At 44.5% G+C, this 26,095-nt stretch overlaps 1 protein-coding gene across 3 annotated transcripts in view; it reads right to left on the bottom strand.

The window, feature by feature from the left end:
* arhgef28a (Rho guanine nucleotide exchange factor (GEF) 28a) overlaps positions 1 to 25,083 on the bottom strand; it is a 106,412-nt gene extending 81,329 nt beyond the window's left edge. For 2 of the 3 annotated variants that reach the window (XM_062554028.1, XM_062554030.1), the window contains exons 1-2: positions 22,944 to 23,068; positions 14,698 to 14,741 (exon numbers count right to left, since the gene is read on the bottom strand). In XM_062554028.1, coding sequence (XP_062410012.1) covers positions 14,698 to 14,741; positions 22,944 to 23,031 — 132 coding nt within the window. In that variant the 5' untranslated portion in view covers positions 23,032 to 23,068. Of the gene's footprint in view, positions 1 to 14,697; positions 14,742 to 22,943; positions 23,069 to 24,869 lie in introns of those variants that run through there. The other variant, XM_062554029.1, reaches the window with a different exon arrangement.
* Positions 25,084 to 26,095: the final 1,012 nt, after the last annotated feature.

The following is a 26,095-nucleotide window of genomic DNA, read 5'->3' as shown; positions in this document are numbered from 1 at the left end:
AAAGTCAGTGTGCTCCAGCTGGGCTCTTCGCCTTTCCTTCGGTGTACATTTGTTGTTTTGTTTGTTATTTTAGTTTGTTGTTTTTGGGAACAATTCTGGCCCGGAGTTCTAAATTCCTGTCAGGGATACGCTTCGAGCAGTTCAACTGTTGCGAGTTCAGCGTTAATCAGCCATCCCAAGACCGGCACGTTCCTGAAGACCTAGCGAGGCCAGTTAGCTGCCTAGTTCAGTAATTAGGAGTCAGAGGCCTGCGTCATCCACACAGCTACCGTGGAGTTTAACGACAGTCAGCTGATGGGTCTCACCTGGAGGTATGTTGGAGTATTTTGATCCATGCTTGCGGATGTGGTAAGTGATTTCCTTTGTTTGTAGCTTAGTTTGTTAGCTTTGTTGTTTGCGTTCGTTGCACTACTTTGTGATACATTGTGATACATTGTAGCGAAGTAATTGAACGTTCAGTGATCTAATTATAGGTCGATTGTCGTTCATTGTTGTTTGTGTAGCCTGTCTCAGCGACGCTTCGGGCTATGCATGCGAACGCTTTGGCGATTTAAAGTTACTGTTTGTTGAGGTTATGCCTCGTTTAGCTTAATGCTTTGTATAAGTAACTTTGCCAATTAATAAAGCGAGTGAGTTTGATTGTTGGAACTTGATGTTCTGTGTGTTAAATGCTAATGCTTGATTGTTTGAACGTGATGTTCTGCACTAGCTAAAGCTTGTTTTGAGAGTAATAGACTTCTTGTGGTTTTTGCCATTGCTTGTAGCGGTAAAACGTTGACATTGTGTAGTCTATTGATTCTTTGTGCGTGGAGAAGTTGTAGTAGCCTGTGTGATTCTTCTTTTCTCTTCACATTCTTATATTGTGCCTCAATTTTTGGTTTGAGTTTTTCTGTGCCTGTTGCGATTTAGCTTATTGCCAGTTTTGGTCAATTAAGTGGATTTTTGCTTATTGTGGGCATAGGTAGTCTACAGCAACGGCCTTTTGCTGTTTGTATTCGCTTTGTGGGTGTAATTGGATTTATTGTATTGTTGTAGCTCACTGTCTTCTACAATGGTGTCTTTTGCAGACTTTATTGCCAACCCTTCTGAGGAGTTGTTGTCTGGCTTGAGTAAAGCTCATTTGTTAGAAGTTGTTCAACATTACAACTTGATTGTAACATCTCAAGAGCAAAATAGAAAGGAGACATTGTATCTTTCTGTTAAAAACCAGTTGGAAGCCACAGGTGTTTTAAAGAAAGCTGTAGCGAGTGCTGGAGGGAGTGCTGCTTCAGATGGGCGACTTCCGAAGCCTAGGGCTGGTCCTGAGGATCGGGCCTTAAGCGAGAGGGAGATTGAACTTCAGATGGCTACACTCAATCAAGAGCTAGAGATCAAGCGCATGCAACATGAGCTTGATATGAAGAGGCTTGAGTTGGAGTTCAAGAAAACTGAACCTCCTCAACCACGTCCTCTAGATCTTAGTAAGAATATCCGCCTCGTGCCACCCTTTTCAGAAAAGGAAGTGGACAAATACTTTTCCCACTTCGAAAGGGTAGCAACCAGTCTTAAATGGTCTAAAGTGGATTGGCCACTTTTATTGCAATGCGTGTTCACAGGGAAAGCGATGGAGGTGTATGCTGCTCTCAGTGATGAGCAGGCTACACAGTATGATGTTGTGAAAAATGCTGTTCTCCATGCCTATGAGCTTGTCCCTGAGGCTTATCGTCTAAAATTCAGGAATGCGAGAAGATCAGAGAAGCAGACATTTGTTGAATTTTCACGTGAAAAGCAGCGCTTGTTCGACAGGTGGTGTATTTCCCAAAAAGCAGAGTCTAAAGAGGAACTGAGACAACTAGTTCTCTTGGAGGATTTTATGAATTGTGTCCCCGAGACTGTGGCTCTTTTCCTGTGTGAACAAGAGGTGAAAAATATTGACAATGCTGCTGTTCTAGCGGACAAGTTTGTTCTTACGCACAAGCGTGTTCCTGGTAATCGTAGTCCTCAGAATAGGCGTGTAGTGCTTCATAGGGAGAATCAGTTTGGAGATGGTGATAAGTTCTCACCAACGGCTCCTTTTCACTCCTCAAAACGTCCTCTCCCCGGTAAGACAGAGATCGTTTGTTTCCACTGCAGGAAACCAGGTCATAAAGTTCCTGAATGCCCTCAGAGGAAGAGTGGTAAGAACACCAAGAGTTTTGGCTTGGTGGCATCTTGTGGTGTTGACATGTCTCTGAATACCGTTGCAAGTTCTGGCCCTGCGGTTGTTACTGAAGTTGGTAAAGCTAAGTTTGACACCGACTATGCTCCATTTGTAACAGATGGCTTTGTTTCTTTGCCTAATGAGTCAGGAGGTGTACCGGTTCGCATACTGAGAGACACTGGCGCAGCTCAGTCATTTTTACTGTCTGGTGTGTTGCCTTTGTCAGCTAATACTGACACTGGAACACATGTGTTAATCCGAGGGTTTGAAATGACTCCTGTGCAGGTCCCATTGCATCGTGTCCGTCTGTCTTCTGAGTTGGTCTCTGGTGATGTAGTGGTTGGAGTTCGTCCATCTCTCCCTATAGCAGGTGTGTCATTTGTGTTGGGTAATGACTTGGCTGGGTCGAAGGTGTGGGGTAATGCCAATACAGTTTCTCCCCCTATTGTCTCGTCTTTGCCTGAACTACCATCAAAGCCTGGTCGGTCCTCCAAGTGGCAGTTTGATGTCTTTCCAGCTTGCGCGGTCACTCGCGCTATGGCGAATCGTGGTGTTGACTCTGTGTCTCTAGAGGACACTTTTCTTGTTTCTCCTGATGTTGACAGTAGTTCTTTGAAGCTACCTGTAGGGGAGCTAGAGAACACTACCGCTGATCCTGGTGGCACCACTGGGGGTGACGAAAGTTCAGATGTTGAGATCGACTCTGTTGGAGTAGTCCCTCCTGTGGAGGTGAGTGGTAGTGAATTACCATCTACTCTGTTAGACACTAATGAGCTAGAAAATTGTTCCTTGCCACTTTTGTTCAAGGTTTCACGTGAGGAGCTGATTAAAGAACAGTCAGCTGACTCCTCTCTTGAACCTTTGTTTGCATTGGCTGCTGAAGACAGTCCTGATGATGTGTCGACCTATTTCATGCAAGATGGCTTGTTGTGTAGGCGATACGTGTTTCAACAAGAGAGTTTCTCTAACCCTGTTGTGCAGGTGGTTGTTCCACATAAGTTTCAGAATGCTGTGTTGGATCTAGCGCATAATGAGGTGGCAGGACACACTGGAGTGCGTAAGACTCACGACAGGATTGTGCGCCGGTTTTATTGGCCAAAGTTGAGAAAAGATGTCTCTTCTTATATTACATCTTGTCATGTGTGCCAATTGACTGGTAAACCGAACCAGAAGATTCCTGTCGCTCCTTTAGATCCTATACCTGCTGTGTCCAACCCCTTTGAACACCTCATTGTTGATTGTGTGGGTCCCTTGCCTCGATCCAAGGCAGGGCATAGCTTTTTGTTAACGGTGATGTGCCAGTCGACGCGCTACCCATCAGCCTATCCTCTACGGTCTATTACGGCTAAGTCAGTGTTGAAGGCTCTTACGAACTTCATGTCTACTTTTGGAATCCCGAAGATCATTCAGAGTGATCAAGGTTCTAATTTCATGTCGAAACAGTTCTCTAGGGCATTAAAACAGTTAAAAGCCAAACACAACATCTCAAGTGCTTACCATCCTCAAAGTCAGGGTGCCCTTGAGCGATTTCATCAGACTTTGAAGTCACTTTTAAGGTCTTATTGTGTTGAGCTCGGGTCTGACTGGGAGGAGGGTCTCCCCTGGCTACTCTTGGCAATTAGAGAGGTGGTTCAGGAGAGCACAGGCTTCAGCCCTAATGAACTTGTTTTCGGTCATGCGGTAAGAGGTCCAACGGCTGTTCTGGCTGACGAGTGGTGTGTAGCTGAAGCTCCGGTTAATGTGCTGGATTACGTTAGCGGCTTCCGCTATCGTTTGTACGAAGCTAGAGCTGCTGCCAGACGTAAACTGGGTAAAGCTCAGTGTAAGATGCAGCGTCTTTTTAACCGTAAGGCTAAACACCGAAGTTTTAATGTTGGTGACAAAGTTTTAGCTTTGTTGCCTCTTGTTCATAGTCCCTTTCAAGCGAAGTATAGTGGTCCTTATGAGGTTGTCAAGGTCCTTTCTGACCATAACTACCTCATTGGCACGCCTGAGCGGCGTAAGGCAGTTCAAGTTTGTCACATCAACTTGTTAAAGCCTTACTTTTCCTCTGTACCATCTGTGTCTGTCGCTTTGGTTACCGCCACGCCTGTAGGGGGCTCTAACAATTCTGATTGTGTCTGTTCTATTAATGAGGTTTTGTCTCTAGATCCCGTCAGTGAAGAGTTTGATGAGGGGGTGAGGGGTCCGTCGCAAGCGATTGTGGAGGGTCGCCTGCGAAACTCAGAGTTCTTGGCCGATTTGCCTTCACATCTCTCTCACTTGTCAGATCTAGAGAAGGCAGATATCATTGGGTTGATTGAGTCTTTTCCTTGTCTGTTTCCAGATGTTCCATCCCGTACATCTGCGATTGAGCACGATATTGACGTCGGCGACGCTTTACCCATCAAGCAGCACGCCTATCGTGTCAATCCGCGAAAAAGAGAATTGTTGCAGAAGGAGGTAGATTATTTTCTAGCCAATGATCTTGCCGAACCTAGCTTCAGTGCCTGGAGTTCCCCCTGTTTGTTGGTTAACGAACCAGCCGGAACTTTTCGTTTCTGCACTGATTATAGACGTCTTAATTCAGTAACGATTTTCCAGCACCAGCAACCCGTCGCGACCTCCAGAGATTTCTGGGTATGGCTTTTTGCAAAAATGTTGCCTCCATAGTTGTGCCCTTGACTAACCTCCGTTTGAGTGGTCGATCACATGTCGAGAAGCCTTGGATAATGTTAAGAATTACTCACATTAAAGGCAAAGATAATGTTGTCGCTGATGCTAATTCTGTTTTCCTCCACTTCTTTCACTCTGCCTGTTTTCCTGTCATCTTTTTTCCCCCTAGCCTAGGCGCCTGGATCTAGGGAGGTGAATTTTGGTGTAGAACAGGTGGTCGTTGTTTGTTTGTGTTTTTCGGTTTGCCCTAAGCAAACCTCTTTAGGGAGGGAGATGTGACGCCCACCTAGGTCAAAACCATGACCCCTATGGGTCTAGTGAAGTCGGTGCACGGGCGGCACTAGGCCTGGGTGTCATGGGTGCCCTAAGTGCCTTATTGGTATCACCTGTACTTAGGGGTTGGGCTATAAAAGGTTTTCTCTCTCTCTTTCATTTGGGGCACTCTTTCCTTTCACATAGGCACTATATGGCTAACTTCTTTCATAGGCACGCTCTAGCTTTCTTTATAACTCACTCTTCTTATCTTAATGATAATTTTCCCTTTACAGCTAACATTCTTATACTGATCTACTAGACACTCACCACATCCATACATGCACGACATTGCATCAACATACCCTAGACACGTATAATTTACTTAGTTTGATTATACTTCTCAATAAATTTGATATTCTTTACTACTGTTTCTTGCCTCCTTATTATGTTATGGTGTAAACGAGCCTACGCCGTAACACAGGTCAACTGAAATCACTATCACTGTGATAATTATAAAAGCAAACGGACTGGTATATGAGGAGTGTGAATCGTGTATTCTGGTGTTAGCAATGGTTATCGCCAAGGACAAACCATTTGTAGGCCTACACAGTATCTGTAATAGGTTATCTGAAAGTTACTACATGTTCTCACACAGGCCCACACGAGTGCATTGCCACTCTGACATAAATGATATACCCAGAAGGCCGAGGGTGAGTCATATGACATTCTGGAATTGCCAAGAAGCCCAAAAACAATAGAGACAAAATGTTCTAAACCCGGAAAGTCATCATAAAAATCCCTCCAGGGTAACTCTCCCTCTCTCTTGCTGTGTGGGGGTGTGTTTATGTGTGTGTGTGTGTGTGTGTGTGTGTGTGTGTGTGTGTGTGCGTGTGCGTGTGTGCGTATGTGTGTGTGTGTGTGTGTGTGTGTGTGTGTCTGAGTCTGTGTCTGTGTGTGTGTGTGTGTGTGTGTGTGTGTGTGTGTCTGAGTCTGTGTCTGTGTCTGTGTGTGTCTGTGTGTGTGTGTGTGTGTGTGTGTGTGTGTGTGTGTGTGTGTGTGTGCCACATTCGTTAGTCATACCTTTGCTCAAAACAACTGTAATGCGGATATATCACTTAAAATGTCAGGAAAGTACTCTGTCCTGTTACTGAAACTGTTAGGGCTCTCAACGGCTTTTAGCACTGAGCTCATACAACATAGCACACATACTTCAAATACTCTACTACTGTGACCCTGAGAAGGAATCTCACTGGATGGTGTCAGGGGTGACTGCACTTCCTATACAGTGGATCAGGCATGGATCCGCTGCCTTAGTCTCAAGAATAACCTCCATACAAGAGCTATATGCTATGCTAACTGGTTGCTTGGCAGCTAACTCTTGTATGGATGTGATCTGGAAGGCTAAACTATAAGCAGCTAACTCTGGTGTGGATGTAATCATGTACATTGATACAAGAGCAGCTAGCTCTTGTATCAATGAGATCTTTGATGCTAAAGTGGGTTGGCCTCCAGGGGGAGCTGCCTATGTTCCCTGGGTCCTATGTCCCCCGAGTCCTATGTCCCTCACTTTGTATGGGACCAGGGAACATAGGACACCTTTTTTATTATTTAAAAAGGGTCCTGTGTTCCCCGGGTTTCCCAAAAAGGGTCCTATGTTCCCCGGTGTGTATTGAGACCGGGGAACATAGGACCCTTTTAGGGAAACCCGGGGAACATAGGACCCGGGGAACATAGGGATGACCCCCCCCTCCGGGCACCTAGCTGTTACATTTCCTCTGCTACAGTGTTCAAAGGACGTCAATGCAAATCAGTAAAAACACAACAGACACTGATAGACACATTATCAATAAATACACTGTCCAAAGGCCAATACCACAGATTCTATCAGGTAAAGATGACTAGGTTTGCTTTGGACAAAGGCGTCTGCTTAGTAACATAACATAACCGTAGATAAGGTATGGCTTGTATGTGTGCAGAGTTCCTGAACTAATATTATAACAGTGTGTCAGAGAGTTCCTGAACTAATATTAAAACTTCATATGTGTGTAAGTCAAGACAGTTCCTGAACTCATACTGAAGCTGAAATTGACACTCACAAAGGTGACCACTGACTCAAGAGCAGAACCAGACCTGCCCCCTGAGCCTGTTGCTTTTAACACAAACATATAAACAGCCCTCTCAGCATTTCTGCGCCAACCGAACACCCCAGATACGGTGAGTCGCCCACTCTGCCTGACGTTGCTGGGCAACAACAGCGTGATTGACAGGCCTGGGAGCGTTTCCCTAATGGTATTTGTTTTTGCACAGGGTCTGTCTGCCGCGGAGATCTCTGTATCACTTCCTCATTACCGGCGCCACACAGTGCGATTGTGTCCGTGGCTCCGCGCTGGGTCAACACACACTATCAGACAAGGGCTTCATATCTGAGAGGTGTTTTTGCATTAGAACTAAACGTGGGTAACCATTAACCTGTGACTCTCGGAAATCAAATAAATAATACAAAAGAAAAAACTGTGACTTCTCGGGAATCTGTTTGGCTGTTTATTTCTAAAAGCCATGACACTACTTTCCAATACAAGCAAAAGTTTTTTTACATGTTACTGAGACTTGATTTCACCAGAAAGTTCTTCCAAGTCTGCACTCCAGACGGACTCCAGACAGCTGCTGGCTGTGAAACCAATCTAACTGGCTCAAGATGGGTCGCAGAACTATTCAAGAGTCAGGAACTGAGTTGGCCAGGAGAACACAAGGAACCTGAGGTAACCTGAGGACCTCTGATGCGCCCTGCACCCCCCCCCCCCCCCCCAACTCCTTCTGATACCACCCCCCCATTTCTCCCTCTGAGGACAGCAGAGCCAGAGAGGAGAAAGAGACCCCCCCCCCCCCCACCACCACCTCTGTTTAGTTGGGCTCATAACTTGACAGAGAGACTCAGCTAAGCCGCCAGGACTGTCTGACACATGGTTGGAGTCAGCTGGACTCAAAGTTTCAGCTACATACACACACACACACACACACACACACACAGGTATGCATGCTTTGTTTTATCCAAAGAGCTGGCATACTGATCCACACCAGGTGATGTTTCGGAGTGGGCCAACGATAGCGCATTACAAAGACATTTCTCCTGATAGACACACACAGGCACGTGCACACACACACACACACACACACACACACACACTAGGCCAAAAGACCTGTCTTCACACCAAGGACAGATGCTCTCTCTCTCTCTCTCTCTCTCTCTCTCGTCCATATAATGGTTTTTAAAGGGGTTTTAAAAGTCAAAGTCTGTCTATGTATCTTTCTCTCCCTCTTTCTCTCCTCTAAATTTCACATGAAGGTATATTTATATTTGTAGAGGTAGCATGAGAAATGTACCAGTGTTACACACAGCACACACACACATTAACACATCAACACACGCACGCACGCACACACACACACACACACACACACACACACACACACACACACACACACACACACACACACATCCACACACACACACACACACACACACACACACACACACACACACACACACACACACACAACCTTCACAAATAAGGCCTGTTGGCCTCCATTCAATGAGCTGTTTTGTCCATTGTACTATATTTTCCAGTGTGAGCCCTGGCATGTTTACGTTAGTGGGGTCTGCCATAAACCTTACACATATCCAGTTACAATACCACTCTTTCTCTCTAACACACACACACACACACACACACACACACACACACACACAAACACACACAAACACACACAAACACACACAAACACACACACACGCACACACACACACGCGCACACACACGCACACACACCCGCACACACCCGCACACACACACACGCATACACACACGCACACACACACGCGCACACACACACACATACGCACACACACACAAAGCTCCTACACAGAGAGGTGAAGGCCGAAAGGCAGGGTTGGGCATGACGGGAAACTAAACTACAAGTTCAAGCTGAGCAAAAGTTCAGCCGAAGCAAAGGCCCTACGGACACGCACACACACACGCACACACACACACACATGCATGCACACACACACACACACACACACACACACACACACACACACACGCACCCACACAAAGGCGCGCACACACACACACACACACACACACACACACACACACACACACACACGCACGCAGGCACCCACATAAATGCACGCACGCACACACACATACGCACGCACACACACAAATGCAGGCACCCACATAAACGCGTGCACACACACACACACACAAACGCACAAGCCTGGACATAATAGTCGGCAGGCCAAGACCCTAAAAAAAACTTTTGATGGCATTTTTTGTTAAAAGTTGGCAACCATGCTAGAAGTTATTAGTAGGGTCTGAGGTTCCAGAATCCAGTGGTTGCCAAAATCATATTTATAATTCAAGGTCAAATTTGAAGGTCAAAAGGTCAAAAACAATATATTTTATGGATAGTCTTTTTGGGGGCTTTATTTTCATGGCATTCTTTTTAGAAAAGTTTGAAAGATTCTTTTGATAAATATTTATTTTTATTGATAAATAATTTGGATATATAGACTTGATATGGCCATTACTCCTTTATGCTATGAATAACACAAAACGTTCTCTAGAGAATATATTGCTAATGAATAACAAGAATGCTTCTTTATTTCAAGGCAAAATGTTAATTCAAATGTCAGAATGTTTTTGTAATATATGCAATGTTTTGCTACGTGCAATTTTTGTTGCTGTATTACAAAAAGGCTGTCTCGTCCTGATCATGTTCCATCCCTACATTGTTGAGACATCCATCAGCATCACAACCGCATGCAGGTGTGCAAGGCTGTCCATTCTTAAGGCAAGTGCAGGCATGTGTACGGCACTTGGTTCTACAACCACAAGTTATCAGCTCCAAGCAACTACTTGGAACAGGAGGTTCCTGAGTCACACAACCACCAAGTGTTGGTCTACAACCTTCCAACCACCTGTCTCCTCAGGGATTTCACTAATGGCAGGGTCAGACTATAGGCTACAATGTTTTTGTCGCTCACCATGTCACACTTTACGATTTTAGAACCATGAAAACCTCTCCGCGTCTTGGTCGGGAGAGTGGCCACATACACCGAAAGCATCGGTCGCGTCATTACGACTCCCGTCAAATTTCTGACAAGCCAGTCTTTTGGTCGGGCTGTTTTAGAACGTTGTGAACGACAAATCGCAAGTCGTGAAGCATGTCATATTATAAGATTCCCTCCGCGTTTGATGTCGTGCCCGTTCATTTGAAATCGGATACGACGCTGTAAACTTGTCGGTCACGACAAATGGCCAGAATCGGGCTGATATCGTGTAATCTGACCAGGCCATAACATCTACCTTGTCAGATTGCAGCCATACCTTTGCCTGGTGATTCGCACATGCAAGATGCAATGACAATGCATCACTTGTTGGAGGTAACATTTCCAACATTTTTGCCTTTCTGAAACAAGTCATGTCTAGCCCTGTCAATACCCAAAGATGTGCATGGTGCTTTGTACAGATGGCACAAAAACTCCTCAACGTCACCTTGAGGCCCATCCCAACCAATCCCATGTAACAGTTCTGGGTGTTGCAAATACACAGTCCAACATGACTTCTTCCCATGTCCAGCAAATGAGGAGACAGTATCGCAACCAGTTAGGGCATGGAAGCCGAGTACATTATCCACAACTACCCCAGGTAGTTCTCATTGATAAGGTGGACTGGGTAGCACTCATATTCCTTGGAAGTCCCACTCATCATCCACACCTTGCAGACTTGGTCCCTAGTGAAGTGAAGAGGCAGAAGGAGGAGATCTGTATCACGGCACTTCACAATGATGTTCTCGTACCCAGCATTAATTACTTCCAGCATATAGGATGATGCGTGTGTCAGCCTCCTCATAGTTTGCCTGTAGACCATGAATAATTCCACATGGAAAGTGTGCAATACAGTCTCTACTCTCGGTTTTTATTTCCTAATGATGTCAATATTTCTTGTCATCCGCAAAACTGAAGATTGTTTTAAGTAACTAATCACCTAACCGTGTGTTCACATCAGAAGCAACCAGAGTGACGAAAGTCATTATTTCTCTGCAAATAGGGTGGCCATAGCAAATTCGGTGGCAAGGCAAGTTTTATTGATATAGTGCATTTCATACAGGGGAGCTCAATGTGCCTCACATAAAACAAAATAATAAAGCGAAACGAATTGGGTGACCAGATCATGCTAATGAACTATGATGTAGCTTAGCGAAAACCAATTGGAATGTACACATTTTCGAATGCCCCAGGCTGACAGGCCAGAGCCGCTCTATGATAAGCTAAATCAAACATCCCAATATAAAGTCATGAGTGGATAAAACAAATTCATGTTGAAGTGGACTCATGTTGACTCTTCTTCAGTGAGCCCGGCGACCTGGTCCTGGACCCTACTGTTAACTTCTAGCATGGTTGCCAACATTTTAAAAAAAGAATGGCATGAAAAAAGAGGTCCCCAAAAAGACAAACCATAACATGTATTTTATTGTTTTTGAGGTTCTGACCTTCAAATTTGACCTTAAATTATGAATATGATTTTGGCAACCACTGGATTCTGGAACCTCAGACCCTACTGTTAACTTCTAACATGGTTGCCAACATTTCAAAAAGAATGCCATGAAAAAAATAGGTCCCCAAAAAGCCAATCCATAACATTTATTTATTGTTTTTGTGCTTTTGACCTTCACATTTGACCTTAAATTCTAAATATGACTTTGGCAACCACTGGATTCTGGAACCTCAGACCCTACTGATAACTTCTAGCATGGTTGCCAACATTTTAAAAAGAATGCTATGAAAATAGAGCCCCCCAAATAGACGAACCATACAATTCATTGTTTTTGACCTTTTGACCCTCAAATTATGAATATGATTTTGGCAACCACTGGATTCTGGAACCTCAGAGCCCTCTAATAACTTCTAGCATGGTTGCCAACATTTTTTAAAAAAGAATGGCATGGAAAAAAAAGGTCCCAAAAAAGACAAACCGTAACATGTATTTGTTGTTTTTGAGGTTCTGACCTTCAAATCTGACCTTAAATTTTGAACATGATTTTGGCAACCACTGAATTCTGGAACCTCAGACCCTACTGACAACTTCTAGCATGGTTGCCAACTTTTTAAAAAGAATGCTATATGAAGATAGAGCCCCCCAAAAAGACGAACCATAAAATGTATTGTTTTTGAGCTTTTGACCTTCAAATTTGACCTTAAATTCTAAATATGATTTTGGCAACCACTGGATTCTGGAACCTCAGACCCTACTGTTAACTTCTAGCATGGTTGCCAACATTTAAAAAAAAAAGAATGGTATGAAAAAAGAGGTCCCCAAAAAGACAAACCATAACATGTATTTATTGTTTTTGAGGTTCTGACCTTAAAATTTGACCTTAAATTATGAACATGACTTTGGCAACCACTGGATTCTGGAACCTCAGACCCTACTGATGACTTCTAGCATGGTTGCCAACTTTTAAAAAATGAATGCTATGAAAATAGAGCCCCCCAAATAGACTAACCATAAAATGCATTGTTTTTGACCTTTTGACCTTCAAATTTGACCTTAAATTATGAATATTATTTTGGCAACCACTGGATTCTGGAACCTCAGAGCCCTCTAATAACTTCTAGCATGGTTGCCAACTTTTAACAAAAAATGCCATCAAAAGTGTTTTCTAAGCACATTTCCTGGTGTTGGCCTGCCGACTATAAATAACTACACGTGTTCGTCCGCATGGTTGATGGCAAAAGGCTAACATGGGAGAAACGTAACGGCTTGGTGAGTCTTATCAATATGTTGAAATCATAACAATTATTTTTCAGTGGAAACACCTACAACTGTCAACTCTGTGACTCATTCAAATACAAACACACCTACACATCTACACACACATAAACACACACACACACACACACATACGGACACACACACCAAAAGGCTGAGGTTAGGCTTTTAGGTAAGTACAGTGAAAACAACAGGTGTAATGGCAAGAGAAGTTCCGTGACAAGACCACCCACATTTGAGAGTGAGTGTGTGTGTGTTTGTGTGTGTGTATGCTATCATAACAAGCCTCTTCATCAGATGGATAATGAGGGAAATGACGGATAATGAGGGATTTAGTCACATTTGGTACAGAACTCACAAACAAACAGAAACACACACACACACGTAGATATACACATATACACATATACACATCATCCTACACACAGACACAGTGTCATCTGAAGGGCAGGCCAGGCGTAAAAGACATGTCCCCACAGGAGGACATAAAAGAACAACAGGTAAGAGTTTCACCTCAGAGAGAGAGAGAGAGAGAGGGAGGGAGAGAAAGAGGGAGGGAGAGAAAGAGAGAGAGGGAGGGAGAGGAGGGGGGGCAGAGTGCACACACCCACTCAAATGAAGTGAGCTTAAAGAACAGAGAGAAAGGACAGAACTAACACGTTGGTGTAGAACTTGCTAGAGTTTGGTAGTTTGTTAAAGACTGGTACTGTATAGATTGGTGGAGCTTAGAGGAGAGTTGTGGAGAGTGGTAGAGTTTGGTAGAGTTTGGAAGAGTTTGGAAGAGTTTCATAAAGTTTGGAAGAGTTTGGAAAAGTTTTGTAAATTTTCATAAAGTTTTGTAGAGTTTGGATGAGTTTAGATGAGTTTGGTGGAGGGTGGGATGATTTGGTGGACTTAGATATGGATATGTGAGAATAAGTAATTTAGGAATATGTATGTGACTTACAAAGAGAGAAGAGTCATTTAGAGTTATATGTGTGTAGTTATGTATGAGACTTACATAGAGAGAGAGGAGTCATATAGAGGTATGTATGTGTAGTTATGTATGAGACTTACACAGAGAGAGAAGAGTCATATAGAGTTATGTATGTGTAGTTATATATGAGACTTACACAGAGAGAGAAGAGTCGTATAGAGTTATATGTGTGTAGTTATACATGAGACTTACATAGAGAGAGAGGAGTCATATAGAGGTATGTATGTGTAGTTATGTATGTGACCCTGTAAAGCGGAACCAGTCGTTTCGGTAAAATTTAGTAAATTAAGTTATTGTGCTCACGTGAACGGGCATAAACTAAGCTTTCCAACGATATGTATATCGAGGGTATTACACAAACTATCGCTAAGATAACCGCATCCAAAGTTGACATGGTTCTCCTGTCACGATATGCCAGAAGAGGAGAAATCACCTGTTTAAGCGGCGCGTGCACAACGGGAATGACAGCAAATGTGTTGAATCTTCGCCGGGTTTAACAGTCAAAACGTAGGTTTTTCAGTGAAATGCGTTCACGATATGAAACTGTAGACTGTATACAGCCGAATTATGCGAAAACGTGAAATTCAACATTTTAACCCGGAAGTTTGTTATTGTTGATTTTCTTAAAATAACGATGTGCGCAAAACGACTGATTTCGCTGTGAATGGTCACATATGAGACTTACACAGAGAGAGAAGTGTCATATAGTTATGTATGTGTAGTTATATATGAGACTTACATAGAAAGAGAAGTGTCATGTGGAGTTATATATGTGTAGTATATATGAGACTTACATAGAGAGGCACTTCCTTTCTGCTCAGCTCCATCCTGACAGCATCTATAGGCGCACAGATGGAACAAACCGGCATGTTAAAGGTCTACAATTGAGGGATCACACACACACACACACACACACACACACACACACACACACACACACCCACACACACACAGACTTTGTTTAACTCAACACATGGTGTAAAAACACATCGATTCACGCAAACATCCACTCACACACCACTCACACACACACACTGATCAACCCCCACCCATACACAAACACACACACACTGAACACCCCACACCACCCACCCATATACACACACACACCCATACACAAACACATAAGAAGCAGTAATAGCATTCTACACAAGCAGGCAGACAGGGTTTAAAAGGCACTTTGTGAGACCTGCACAAATAACTATTCACCAAAAACAAAACATGACATTCAGCTTGGAGCAGGTCTGGAAAGGGCAGCCGGCCCGTGAAAGACCATGGGAGGGTTGGGGGGCAAGAGAGGGAGAGATGGAGAGAGAGAGAGAGAGAGAGAGAGAGAGAGAGAGAGAGAGAGAGAGAGAGAGAGATTGGGGAGAGAGATTGGGAAGAAGTGAAGTGAACGTGAGAGAGAAAATGGCCAGTAGAAATCACTGTTCACTTTCAAACCCATAGACTCCTACGAGACAACGGAAGCGTCTGCAGGCTAGCTGAGTTCAGTGTGCCAGTAGCTCCTCCATGTATTAACTCAGTGATAGCCTACTCTTTTCCCTACGGCTCCAAACATAGGGGATAACCTACTGATAGCCCACTCTTTTCCCTATGGCTCCAAACATAGGGGATAACCTAGTGATAGCCCACTCTTTTCCCTACGGCTCCAAACATAAGACAACTCTTGAGCTCTTGGTGTACCAGCCGCAGCCTTTACGAATGCTGGGGACCTCAACTAGAGGATGTGACGGGACAACAAGAGAGAAACCCGTGGAAGAATACAATAATCCTCCTCTTTGTCCACCTGCATATTCAGCCCGTAATAATCTCTATTCCAATGGACAAAAGGCCAAAGGGACAGCAGTGAAGTTGGAACAAAGGCATCAAGCGAGAGAGAGAGAGAGACAGAGAGAGAGAGAGAGAGAGAGAGAGAGAGAGACAGAGAGAGAGAGAGGGAGAGGAGGGGAATTTCAAGTCTGGCAAAGCAATTTGGCCTCACTAATGGGTGAGGCATGGAACAGAAGTGAGCTCTGACGTGTTTCCCAGGGGACTGTTATGGTCACTGCACGAGATGCATAACACAACATTGTGCCCTTGTGTGTGCCTGATGACGCCACAGCAGGCCTCTCCTGGTAACTCCAGACGCGGGAACACACATAAACAACACACACTTACACACACACACACACACACACACACACACACACACATAACACACACCTGATACTTTGGTGCTCAGCTCACGCCTATGAATACTGCATGGTGTGACAAAGAGGAGGGGGTGCCAGGCAGCACACACACACATACACACACAGACACACACACAGACACAGACACACACACACACACACACACACACACACACACACACACACACACACACACACACACACACACACACACACACACACACACACACACACACACACACACACACACACCAGCACACATGTTTTGGCCATGTATTTAAACACGGACAAATATTCATACTCACTGACATGCAAGCACCCGATAACACTCACATGCAGCCGCCATTCTCTCTCACCTCAGCCCAACCAGGTTTCACAGAAACACAGGGAATCAGTTTCCGAGAAGCACCGAGTTATCAGAGCACAGTGTTAGCTTAAGTTTAGCAGACAGCTTTATCTGATTCCTGAACTCTGAGACGTCTGCTTCTTCTGTTGCGACCTCGTGACCTCGGCGAGGAAGTGAAGCTATGCTGGGCTAATCACTCATCAGATCTACACTGAGTCCACTCCTGTGAGCTGCTAACCGCTAGGCGTGTGTGCTCCAAGCTGACCCTCCTACAAAGACCTCTGTGTTTTATGGTGCCTTAATAAAGCCTTTAGACTCATCAGATAGTTATGACTTAGTATGCCTATAAAGAAGCTATGCACCATAACCTCATCAGCAGAGAAGAGATAAATAAAAGCACATCTGTCTCGGGGGGATAAAAATTCTCCAGACAAATGGACCTGATCCAAAGATATGTAAGAGAGGTGGGTGAGGTGTGTATGTGTGTGTGTCTATGTGAGTGTGAGAGACAGGGAGAGAGAGAGAGGTGGGGTCAGTTCTCTCATTCCAGGAAAGATGAATTCCTCAGGCTGCCCAGCCGGAAGGCTCATTCGCAGCATCCCCTGGTTATGAGGTCCGAAGCGCCGGGCCTAAAGTCTGATCAGCTGCGCCGTCTGTCAGCTGCAGATGGACCCAGTGATTCAGAACTTGACCAGGGCTTGGACAGGGATGTACAGTACCTGCCTGATAAGAACCGCTCCAGAGCGCACCTTGCCGTTCAAAAAGCAAACAAACACCCGGCTTTATCTCCACGGAGACGACCCTCTGGCCAGCCAACAAAGGGCGTGTTCCGCCAAACCGTTCTTACGGCGATAAACCAAACAAGCCTAGCTCACCGTGGGAACGGACTCCTTCACAGGTTTGACACAAGCCCCACTCAAAGCCTCCCTTCCAAAGAGCAGGGAGATAAAGCATGTTTCATTGATCGTTCCTTTAAGCCAAAGCAGTGCGCAGACACTAGAGGACCAATCAGAGTTGAGGAAGTGACTCAACACCAGAGTGTTGCGGTCTTGTGCTGCGTCATGTATTGCGTGCGGTACAACACTAGCTGAGCTTTGAAATGGCAGCATGTAGGATCTTCTCTCTTTCTTTTCATCATCTTTTGCTTCCTTTCATTCCGGATAAAGGAGGTGAGTTTCTGTAAACAAACCCCTTTCACACAGGTAACACATCAAGACATGATTCTGTCTTCTGTCTTGTCTTCTGTCATGATTCTGACTAAAACACTGTTCAAATATGTTTGTTTTTCACTGCAACACTGTTCAAATCAGTCCCTTTTTTTACAACCACACTGTTCAAATCATTCTTTTTCACTGTTCAAATGACACTATCCTTCATGATGTCACTGCTCAAAGAAAAAGGGAGAGACACAGTGAGAAGGGGTTGGGAGAGAGAGATTTTGAGATTTTAAAAGATTCTTTATTGGTCTACAATACCAATAGCAAACGAACCAACAGCAAATTCATACTGTTAGCATTTTGTACCGAAAAGACTCTAACTTAAGAATGGATCAAGGGGAAAAAAAGAAAAAGAAGTTACAGGAGAAGACTGAAGTGCAAATTGCCTTCAGTAACAGTACAAAGTGCCTGCTTGCAGCACGGCACAGCTTCAAAAGTTTCTAGATCTTGCATAAGTTTATAAAACTGGAAATCAACCAAAATTCTTGCTTTAACAAGGGCAGGAAACAGAACTGATGCATCGTCTCCACAGAGAGAGAGAGAGAGAGAGAGAGAGAGAAGGAGAGGGGGATAGGGAGAGATGTTTCAAGCACTATCATATGGATAAGGAACACCTCAAAAGGTTTCTGGGCCTGGCAAGGGTCCAACTGCATACAATTACACCCATGGGAGGGGCAGAGACAGAGTGTTAGCAATAGATGAGTAGAGATAGAGAGAGAGAGAGAGAGAGAGAGAGAGAGAGAGAGAGAGATGATAACAGAGAGAAAGAGAGAGAGGGATGATGAGGGAGAGAGAGAAATGGTGAGAGAAAGAGAGAGAGATGATGAGAGCAAGAGAGAGAGAAAGGTGGTGTGAATGACCCATGACTGCATCCGAAACTGAGCTGCCCTTGGCCAGACACTCTCAAATTCCACCTGCTATTAAAACACACACAGGCTCCACGCCGAGAGGTTAAAAACACACACACACACACACACACACACACACACACACACACACACACAGACAGAGAGAGAGAACTCTTCCACAGAAATACCTCCATAATGATTTGTATGTGCCCGCTGAGGCCGACCCTCTGGGCAGGACGTTCATCGGGAGAAAAACTGAACACTGACTAGTGACTACACACTGGATTAGGGACCACAAATATCTGATTGTGTTCCTATATTTGTCATGCCCGGTATACAATTTGTATAAGGCGTGCGGTCCACAATGCATGCTAACTCACTGTGTAATTTGTTTTTGCGCTGACGCACATAAAACCACACTTTTACACACAGAAAAAGCATATTCTCAAATACACACCTATACTAAACTCTCACCGACACACATCAAATATTTATACACTGATGATGTTCTCACACAAGTAGTTTTATACAAACCCTCTTTATGCGTCTCAGGTGTTTTCTGGGTGTGGTGTGGGACTGCTTTATTCTCAAGGACACCTGTGTGAGCATTCAAATGTCTTTCTCTCCCTGTGTGAGTGTACTGTATGTGTGTGTGTGTGTGTGTGTGTGTGTGTGTGACCAGGATGTTCATGTGTGTGTATTCATGTGTGAGTATGTGATTGTGACAGAATGGGTCTAATGCAGTATTGCATAATAGGCTCCGGTATTAATACAATGCACCACGCTTGCCAAGAGAGCCCTGCTGCTATAGTACTACACTTCTAACCATACACACACACACACACACACACACACACACACACACACACACATACACACACAATTCCCCCAGGACTGAAACCCTGATATGAACAGGTGATCACCTTTAACTCTTGATTTATAGTGATCTGGAATGACAAGAATGTACGAACGCAAAAATTTAACTCTCTCTCTCTCTCTCACACACACACACACACACACACACACACACACACACACACACACACACACACACACACACACACACACACACACACACACACACACACACACACACACACACACACACACACACACACACACACACACACACACACACACACACACACACAGCTCTTTCTGCTCTTTCCTCTTGACTAACATCATGTGCCACAGTGCTCCTCATTCATAAGGACAAGTGGAGAGATCAGTCCCAGGGTGGATTGCAGCGGATGCAGCCTCCAGCACTGTTTAGACTGAGAGAGGACAAAGGGATTGGGCGACGTGACGGCCACTCGGTCTTCAGCCCTCTCTCTGGTCTGGACACTGTCTACATTTGGACAGAGAGACGGGGTCAAAATGTTCCCGAAAAATTAAAAGCATTTTTACCAGAAGCATTAATACCATTGTGTCAACAACCTGGACAACATCTCCTTCTCGTAAAGCTTTGACACACCTACAGTAATTTCCTGTATATTAGCCGCATTGTGTATAAGCCGCCGCAGGACAGTGTTTTATGCCAGTTAAAATAAACAAAACCAATGTACAAATTGCAGCTAATAGTTGGGAAATTACGGTACACTACACACACACACACACTGTTTTGTAGTACCTGCATCCTGCAGGTACTTTCAGACATGCAGACAAGGGCCAGGTTTCCCAGATTCATTAAGAAGCTCTTAAGTGCTAAGAACTTCTTAAGAGCGCTCTAAGAACGTTCTGAGAACGCTTCTGGGAAGGGAATCTGGGAAACGTGGCCAAGTTCTATCTGTGATAACAAGTGGCCAGATAGGCCAGTCAATCTAGCTCAAAAAAGGGCCAAACCTGTAACTAATTGCAATAGTAATGGTTCATACTTTTTATTGATCCTTAAACCCTCCTGCATCACATATTACAAATCTACCCATTTATATTTAGTGGAACATGCTTTTATTCAAGGTCAAAGGTAGCAATTTCCAATGCATTTTGCCATTGGGATTTACTACAGGTGAAATGGGTAAAATTTTAAACTATAGATATCAAATTGAAAATGTCACAGTTGTTTACTCACATTAAAGGGATATTCCGCCATTTTTGGAAATACGCTCATTTTCCACCTCCCCTCGAGCAAAACAATCGATATTTACCTTGTTCCCGTTCATCCAGCCATTCTGTGAGTCTGGCGATACAACTTTTAGCTTCAGCCTAGCATAGATCATTGAATCGGATTAGACCATTAGCTTCTCGCCTGCTAGCTTCATGTTTAAAAGTGACCAAGATTTCTGGTAATTTTCCCATTTAAAACGTGTCTCCTCTCAAGTTAGAAAGTGCAATAAGACCAACTGAAAATGAAGCCTGGCGTTTTTCTAGGCTGATTTGACATGGAACTACACTCTCATCTGGCGTAATAATCAAGGCAACTTACAAACTACTGGCACTACTTCTGCTTGTTGTCTATGGGGACTATTTTCAGATGCTGCGTACGATATCACTGTGCCTATGGTACGTTTGCAAGTTGCCTTGATTAGTACGCCAGATGAGAGTGTAGTTCCATGTCAAATCAGCCTAGAAAAACGCCAGGTTTCATTTTCAGTTGGTCTTATTGCACTTTCTAACTTGAGTGGAGACACGTTTTAAATGGGAAAATTACCAGAAATCTTAGTCACTTTTAAACATGAAGCTAGCAGGCGAGAAGCTAATGGTCTAATCCAATTCAATGATCTATGCTAGGCTGAAGCTAAAAGTTGTATCGCCAGACTCACAGAATGGCTGGATGAACGGGAGCAAGGTAAATATCGATTGTTTTGCTCGAGGGGAGGTGGAAAATGAGCGTATTTCCAAAAATGGCGGAATATCCCTTTAAGGCAAATATTTTTTGTATTGCAAGTTTTCTGAAATGTGATGTTTAGATATGCAAATGAGACCAGTTTTACCTAAATATGCAATAATTTGCATATATTTCTAGAAAACTAAATCTGAACAATAGGTATAGTCAGCTTCAAAATAATTGCTGCATTTTGCTTCTATATTGGATGCCAAAAGCCTATGCAAAGGGAATATTAGATATTACTTCATTTCACCTCAGAAATGAGGAAATCAAGTCAAGTCAAAATCAATGTGTTTCAATGGAAGTACATTATAGAACAAATGATTGTCAATGATATGGTATGATGAAAGTATCTCAATGCATGCCAAGTCACATAAGGAAGATATTGACCTTTAGACATAAACATATCAAGTGAGTTGGCATGCACTGAGATACTTCCATCATACCATATATCATTGACAATCATTTGTTCTATAATGTACTTCCATTGAAACGCATTGATTTTGACTTGACTTGATTTCCTCATTTCTGAGGTGATATGAAGTAATATCTAATATTCCCTTTGCATAGGCTTTTGGTATCCAATATAGAAGCAAATTGCAGCAATTATTTTGAAGCTGACTGTACCTATTGTTCAGATTTAGTTTTCTAGAAATATATGCAAATTATTGCATATTTAGGTAAAACTGGTCTCATTTGCATATCTAAACATCACATTTCAGAAAACTTGCAATACAAAAAATCTTTGCCTTAATGTGAGTAAACAACTGTGAAAGTTTCAATTTGATATCTATAGTTTAAAATTTTACCCATTTCACCAGTAGTAAATCCCAATGGAAAAATGCATTGGAAATTGCTACCTTTGACCTTGAAAAAAAGTATGTTCCACTAAATATAAATGGGTAGATTTTTTATATGTTAATTAGATATACCTAGGGATCACAAAAAACTTTGAATGATTACTATTGCAATTAGTTATGGGTCAAACGCTAGATTGACTGGCCTAAGAGCCATTCTGTGGCGCTCGCTGGCCCAGTCCGACTGGGACAGATCAGCCAGGCCGTGTGAGGGTAGTTGGGGACATCTTTGTGCAGAAACAGCAAACACAATGCATCGGCAATGTTTTCTCAGCCGTGCCCTAAAACAATCACCCAGCCATCCTCAATAATCCTCTTCCTCTTCCTCCTACAGCAGCCCCCCCCCCATCACTCCACCCTGCGCACACACACACACACACACACACACACACAAACCCTCGCAAAGCTGCACAACTTGCAGGTTCGCTCACTCCAACTGGTCCTTGTAAAAAGAGAGTGGCTAACCCTGCCTTTCCTGCTGAACACAATCCACCCCCCACCTTTCCAACACACACACACTCTCACACACACACACACACCTGGACACCTGGACATTAGGCTACCACAGCCCAACACCTACTCTACTTTGCAGAGCCCTACACACACTCTGTATACAACTACACGTACTTACAGTGAGAACGATACAGAGAACATTGTTTTAAAAACAAACTACAACCGCTATGTCTTCCCAAACATGTGTGATAATCCATCAGGGCAGTCAGAATAACCGTCTCTATAGCAACGCTCTCCTGTAGGTGGTAAGGTTCCACTTACCAGACAGCTGTAAATCTACAAGTTTGGTTGCAGAGTAGGTTGATGTTCCTAATGTTTTTGGAAGTGGAGTTCTGACCTTAGTGTCCATGCATGACTGAGGGGCCGGGCCACACAGTCCTGTCCTGTGGGTCAGGGAGAATGCCCTCTACATCCCCTCTCAGCGTCCAGCTAATAAGCAGATAACTGATTACTCATTGACACCCCGATGATAATCATTAACTGTCCAGCTCTGCCTTCACTGAACCACAGAGACCTCTGGTAGACCAGTTCCAGTTCACGTGGGCCAGTGCAACAGTACTCTGCCGGCAGACCACAGACGTCTCATCCGGGCAGGGTGGCTGAGTGACTACAGAAACATTCAAGGAGAAGTTTCCCTCCAAGTGGGGCTCATGCTTCCTAAGAGAGGCCCTACTGTATGTTCATCTGCACCACCTCACAGTCAAACCAGAGAACAGCTCACTCACTCTGGAGTGGATCTGAGTCTCTTCACAGCCCAATCTTGGCCAAAGTCAACAGCCATCTTGGTAAGGTCTCTCTGACTGCTCCCATCTTGGTAAGGTGTATTCAGGACAACACTCTGAGGGTGATATACCAACACACCAGTGCTGTACTGCTGCACTCCCTCATGATGACTGCTACCCCATACAACACACACATACAACAACCCCTATCTGGAGAGGGAGGAGGGAGACACAGAGGGAGAGAGGGAGAGAGGAAAAATCCCCCTGAACAAGAAGACCATGTGAGCTCTCCAATATGGTTCGGCACCTGCTCCCACCATGTTTGCTCCACGATTCGCTTCGGACCAAAGCCTCTGCCAAATCCCATAGCCATAACCAGAACCAGAACTTCTGCCACATGTTTTCACTATCAGATCCCTAGCTTGCTGGGATAGCAACATACAACACACACCAGGAAGGAGCACCTGACCACGTTAACAGCAGCCACGGCCTCATCGGCAACCTGTGTGGTGAGAACTGTCCTGGCTCACCCCTGGCCCAGTCCCGGCCCACATCTGGCCCTGACCCGGTTCAGGTCTGTGCCGCCCAAGGCGGCGGCCCTGTGAACCGGCTGATGTGCAGCGGTGCTGCTGCTGTGCTGGTGGTGGCCATTAATCTCAATGTCTCACCTCTCCCACATCAAAGGCAGGCTAGGCGAGGGCAGCGCTGAGAGCCATGGAGAGCTGTGGTCTAATCCGCTTACGGGGCACTATCAAAGGGACGGTGTGGCACTCACACCGCAGCACCTCGGCCCTGATGTGATCCACACTGGCAGTGCCATTAGACGCCACACAGCCCAGGCAAGGTGGGAATGTTATGTCATCAGAGAGACAGAGAGAGAGAGATAGAAAGAGACATGTTGCTGAGGTCACTAGAGAGAGAGAGAGAGAGAGAGAGAGAGAGAGAGAGAGGACTTTTGGGGTAGGCTGACTGGACCTGGAGACAAGCCATATCTCCCAGTCAGAATTATCAAACAAGCGACTTTTACAAACAAACGCAAACAGGTTTGTTCCATGAAGGCTACTGTAAATGAACTCATTCATGCAGTCTGTCAGGCTTATCAGAAGGAGTATGTGGAAATTAAGTAATTTTCAGGACTGCAGGTCCTCACACAACGAAATGCTAGCGAGAGAGAGATGCTAATGTGAAACATCGCCTTAATATTGTACAATTAGAGAACACCGTAGTCACGTCCAAATAACTCTCACTTCCCCGTTTTTAAGGTAATGTCACGCTGCGGTCTCTCAGCATCACAGAATAGACTACCACTACCAGACTGCATGTCTAACCATAGACCTGTTGAAACCAACCTTGAGCTTTATTTCTCTGAAACGGAGGCTACTTTCGCTCAGCCACCACAGGGTCCGTAGGCTGCTTGTGTGGTGCTGATAAAAGCTTTGGGCAGCAAATACGAACGGCTACTCACCTCCCACCATCAACGCCAAATAGGTTGCGCTGAAGTGAGGAACAGTCAACTTCACCTGCCGGTTGGTTTCTGAGGCAACTTGACTATAAAATCCCAGAGCGCGCCGTTCCTAAATGATAAAGGCTGTTAAACTGTTTACTGCAGGAGAAGCCAGAGTGCTGGTTTTCGGTGTGCGTTGAAACCGAGTTTCTGAGTATCCACAGCTCGCGACACATCTCACGGTAGGTCGGACTTGGAGTTTCAGAGAGCGCTCGCGCTCACAGGTCCCTGTCGGTAGTGCACGAGCGGTCCTCCCCCTCCCCGGTGACGGGTCATCACGGAGCTCGAGCGCCACAATAACAGGCTCACGTGATTGTGGAACAGAAGGGGAATTGACGCCACGCAGAATTAACCCCTTGTATTCTACAGGTGAGAAGGGAATAGGTCTACCTTTGACTAGCAACAGTTGGTCAGAAAGTGTATGCAACACACTTGGCTAAAGACTGTCAATCAATGATCCCAAACCATGCAGAAATGATTCGACTAAGATTATGCATATTCTCTCCAGTCTATTTGACATTTGATGCAGACTAGGTATCCAACTCTTTCTCAACACTGACAACAAGTGTTATTATGAAATAATGGCAAAACATGCGCCTTCACAAAATACAAAACACACAAAATCCCACAATCATAGCCTTTAGGCTTAATACAGACACATATAAAGTCATCACCTTTAAACAAAGTCCGCTTAGTTTGGCTCTGGCATTAGCTAGTGAAGGCACCCAGTTCTCCCATGTCATGATGCACACTCAGAGAGAGAGAGAGAGAGAGAGAGAGAGAGAGAGAGAGAGAGAGAGAGAGAGAGAGAGAGAGAGAGAGAGAGAGCTTGTGTCCTGTGAGACCCTGGCAACTAAACAGGAAACCACAGAGAGTCTAAACAAAATGCCCACCCTTCCTGCCCCCTCCCCATCGACCCAGATCCGAGTTGGCGCTGGATCTGTTCCAGAGGGCTCCCCTCTCCCGCACGACACAGTCCTGGATACCGGGACACCAAGGGAACTTGTCCAGCTGAACACACAAGAACAGTGCCATCTGCTGGAGTAATTTGAACAAAGCAGCCACCTGTGGGAGCCATTAGCCTATCGTTAATGGATTCATGCAGCTTTTGCTTTTCAGAACGGCAAACAAACATGAAGCAACCTAGAACTGTTGTGTCTGAATGCAAGAGTTTTTTTTTTGCAAAT

Source organism: Sardina pilchardus, chromosome 14 (assembly GCF_963854185.1).
Source record: "Sardina pilchardus chromosome 14, fSarPil1.1, whole genome shotgun sequence".
Taxonomy (NCBI): Eukaryota; Metazoa; Chordata; class Actinopteri; order Clupeiformes; family Clupeidae; genus Sardina; species Sardina pilchardus.
The sequence above is the reverse complement of the archived record's forward strand: the minus strand, read 5'-3'. Positions and strand labels throughout refer to the sequence as shown.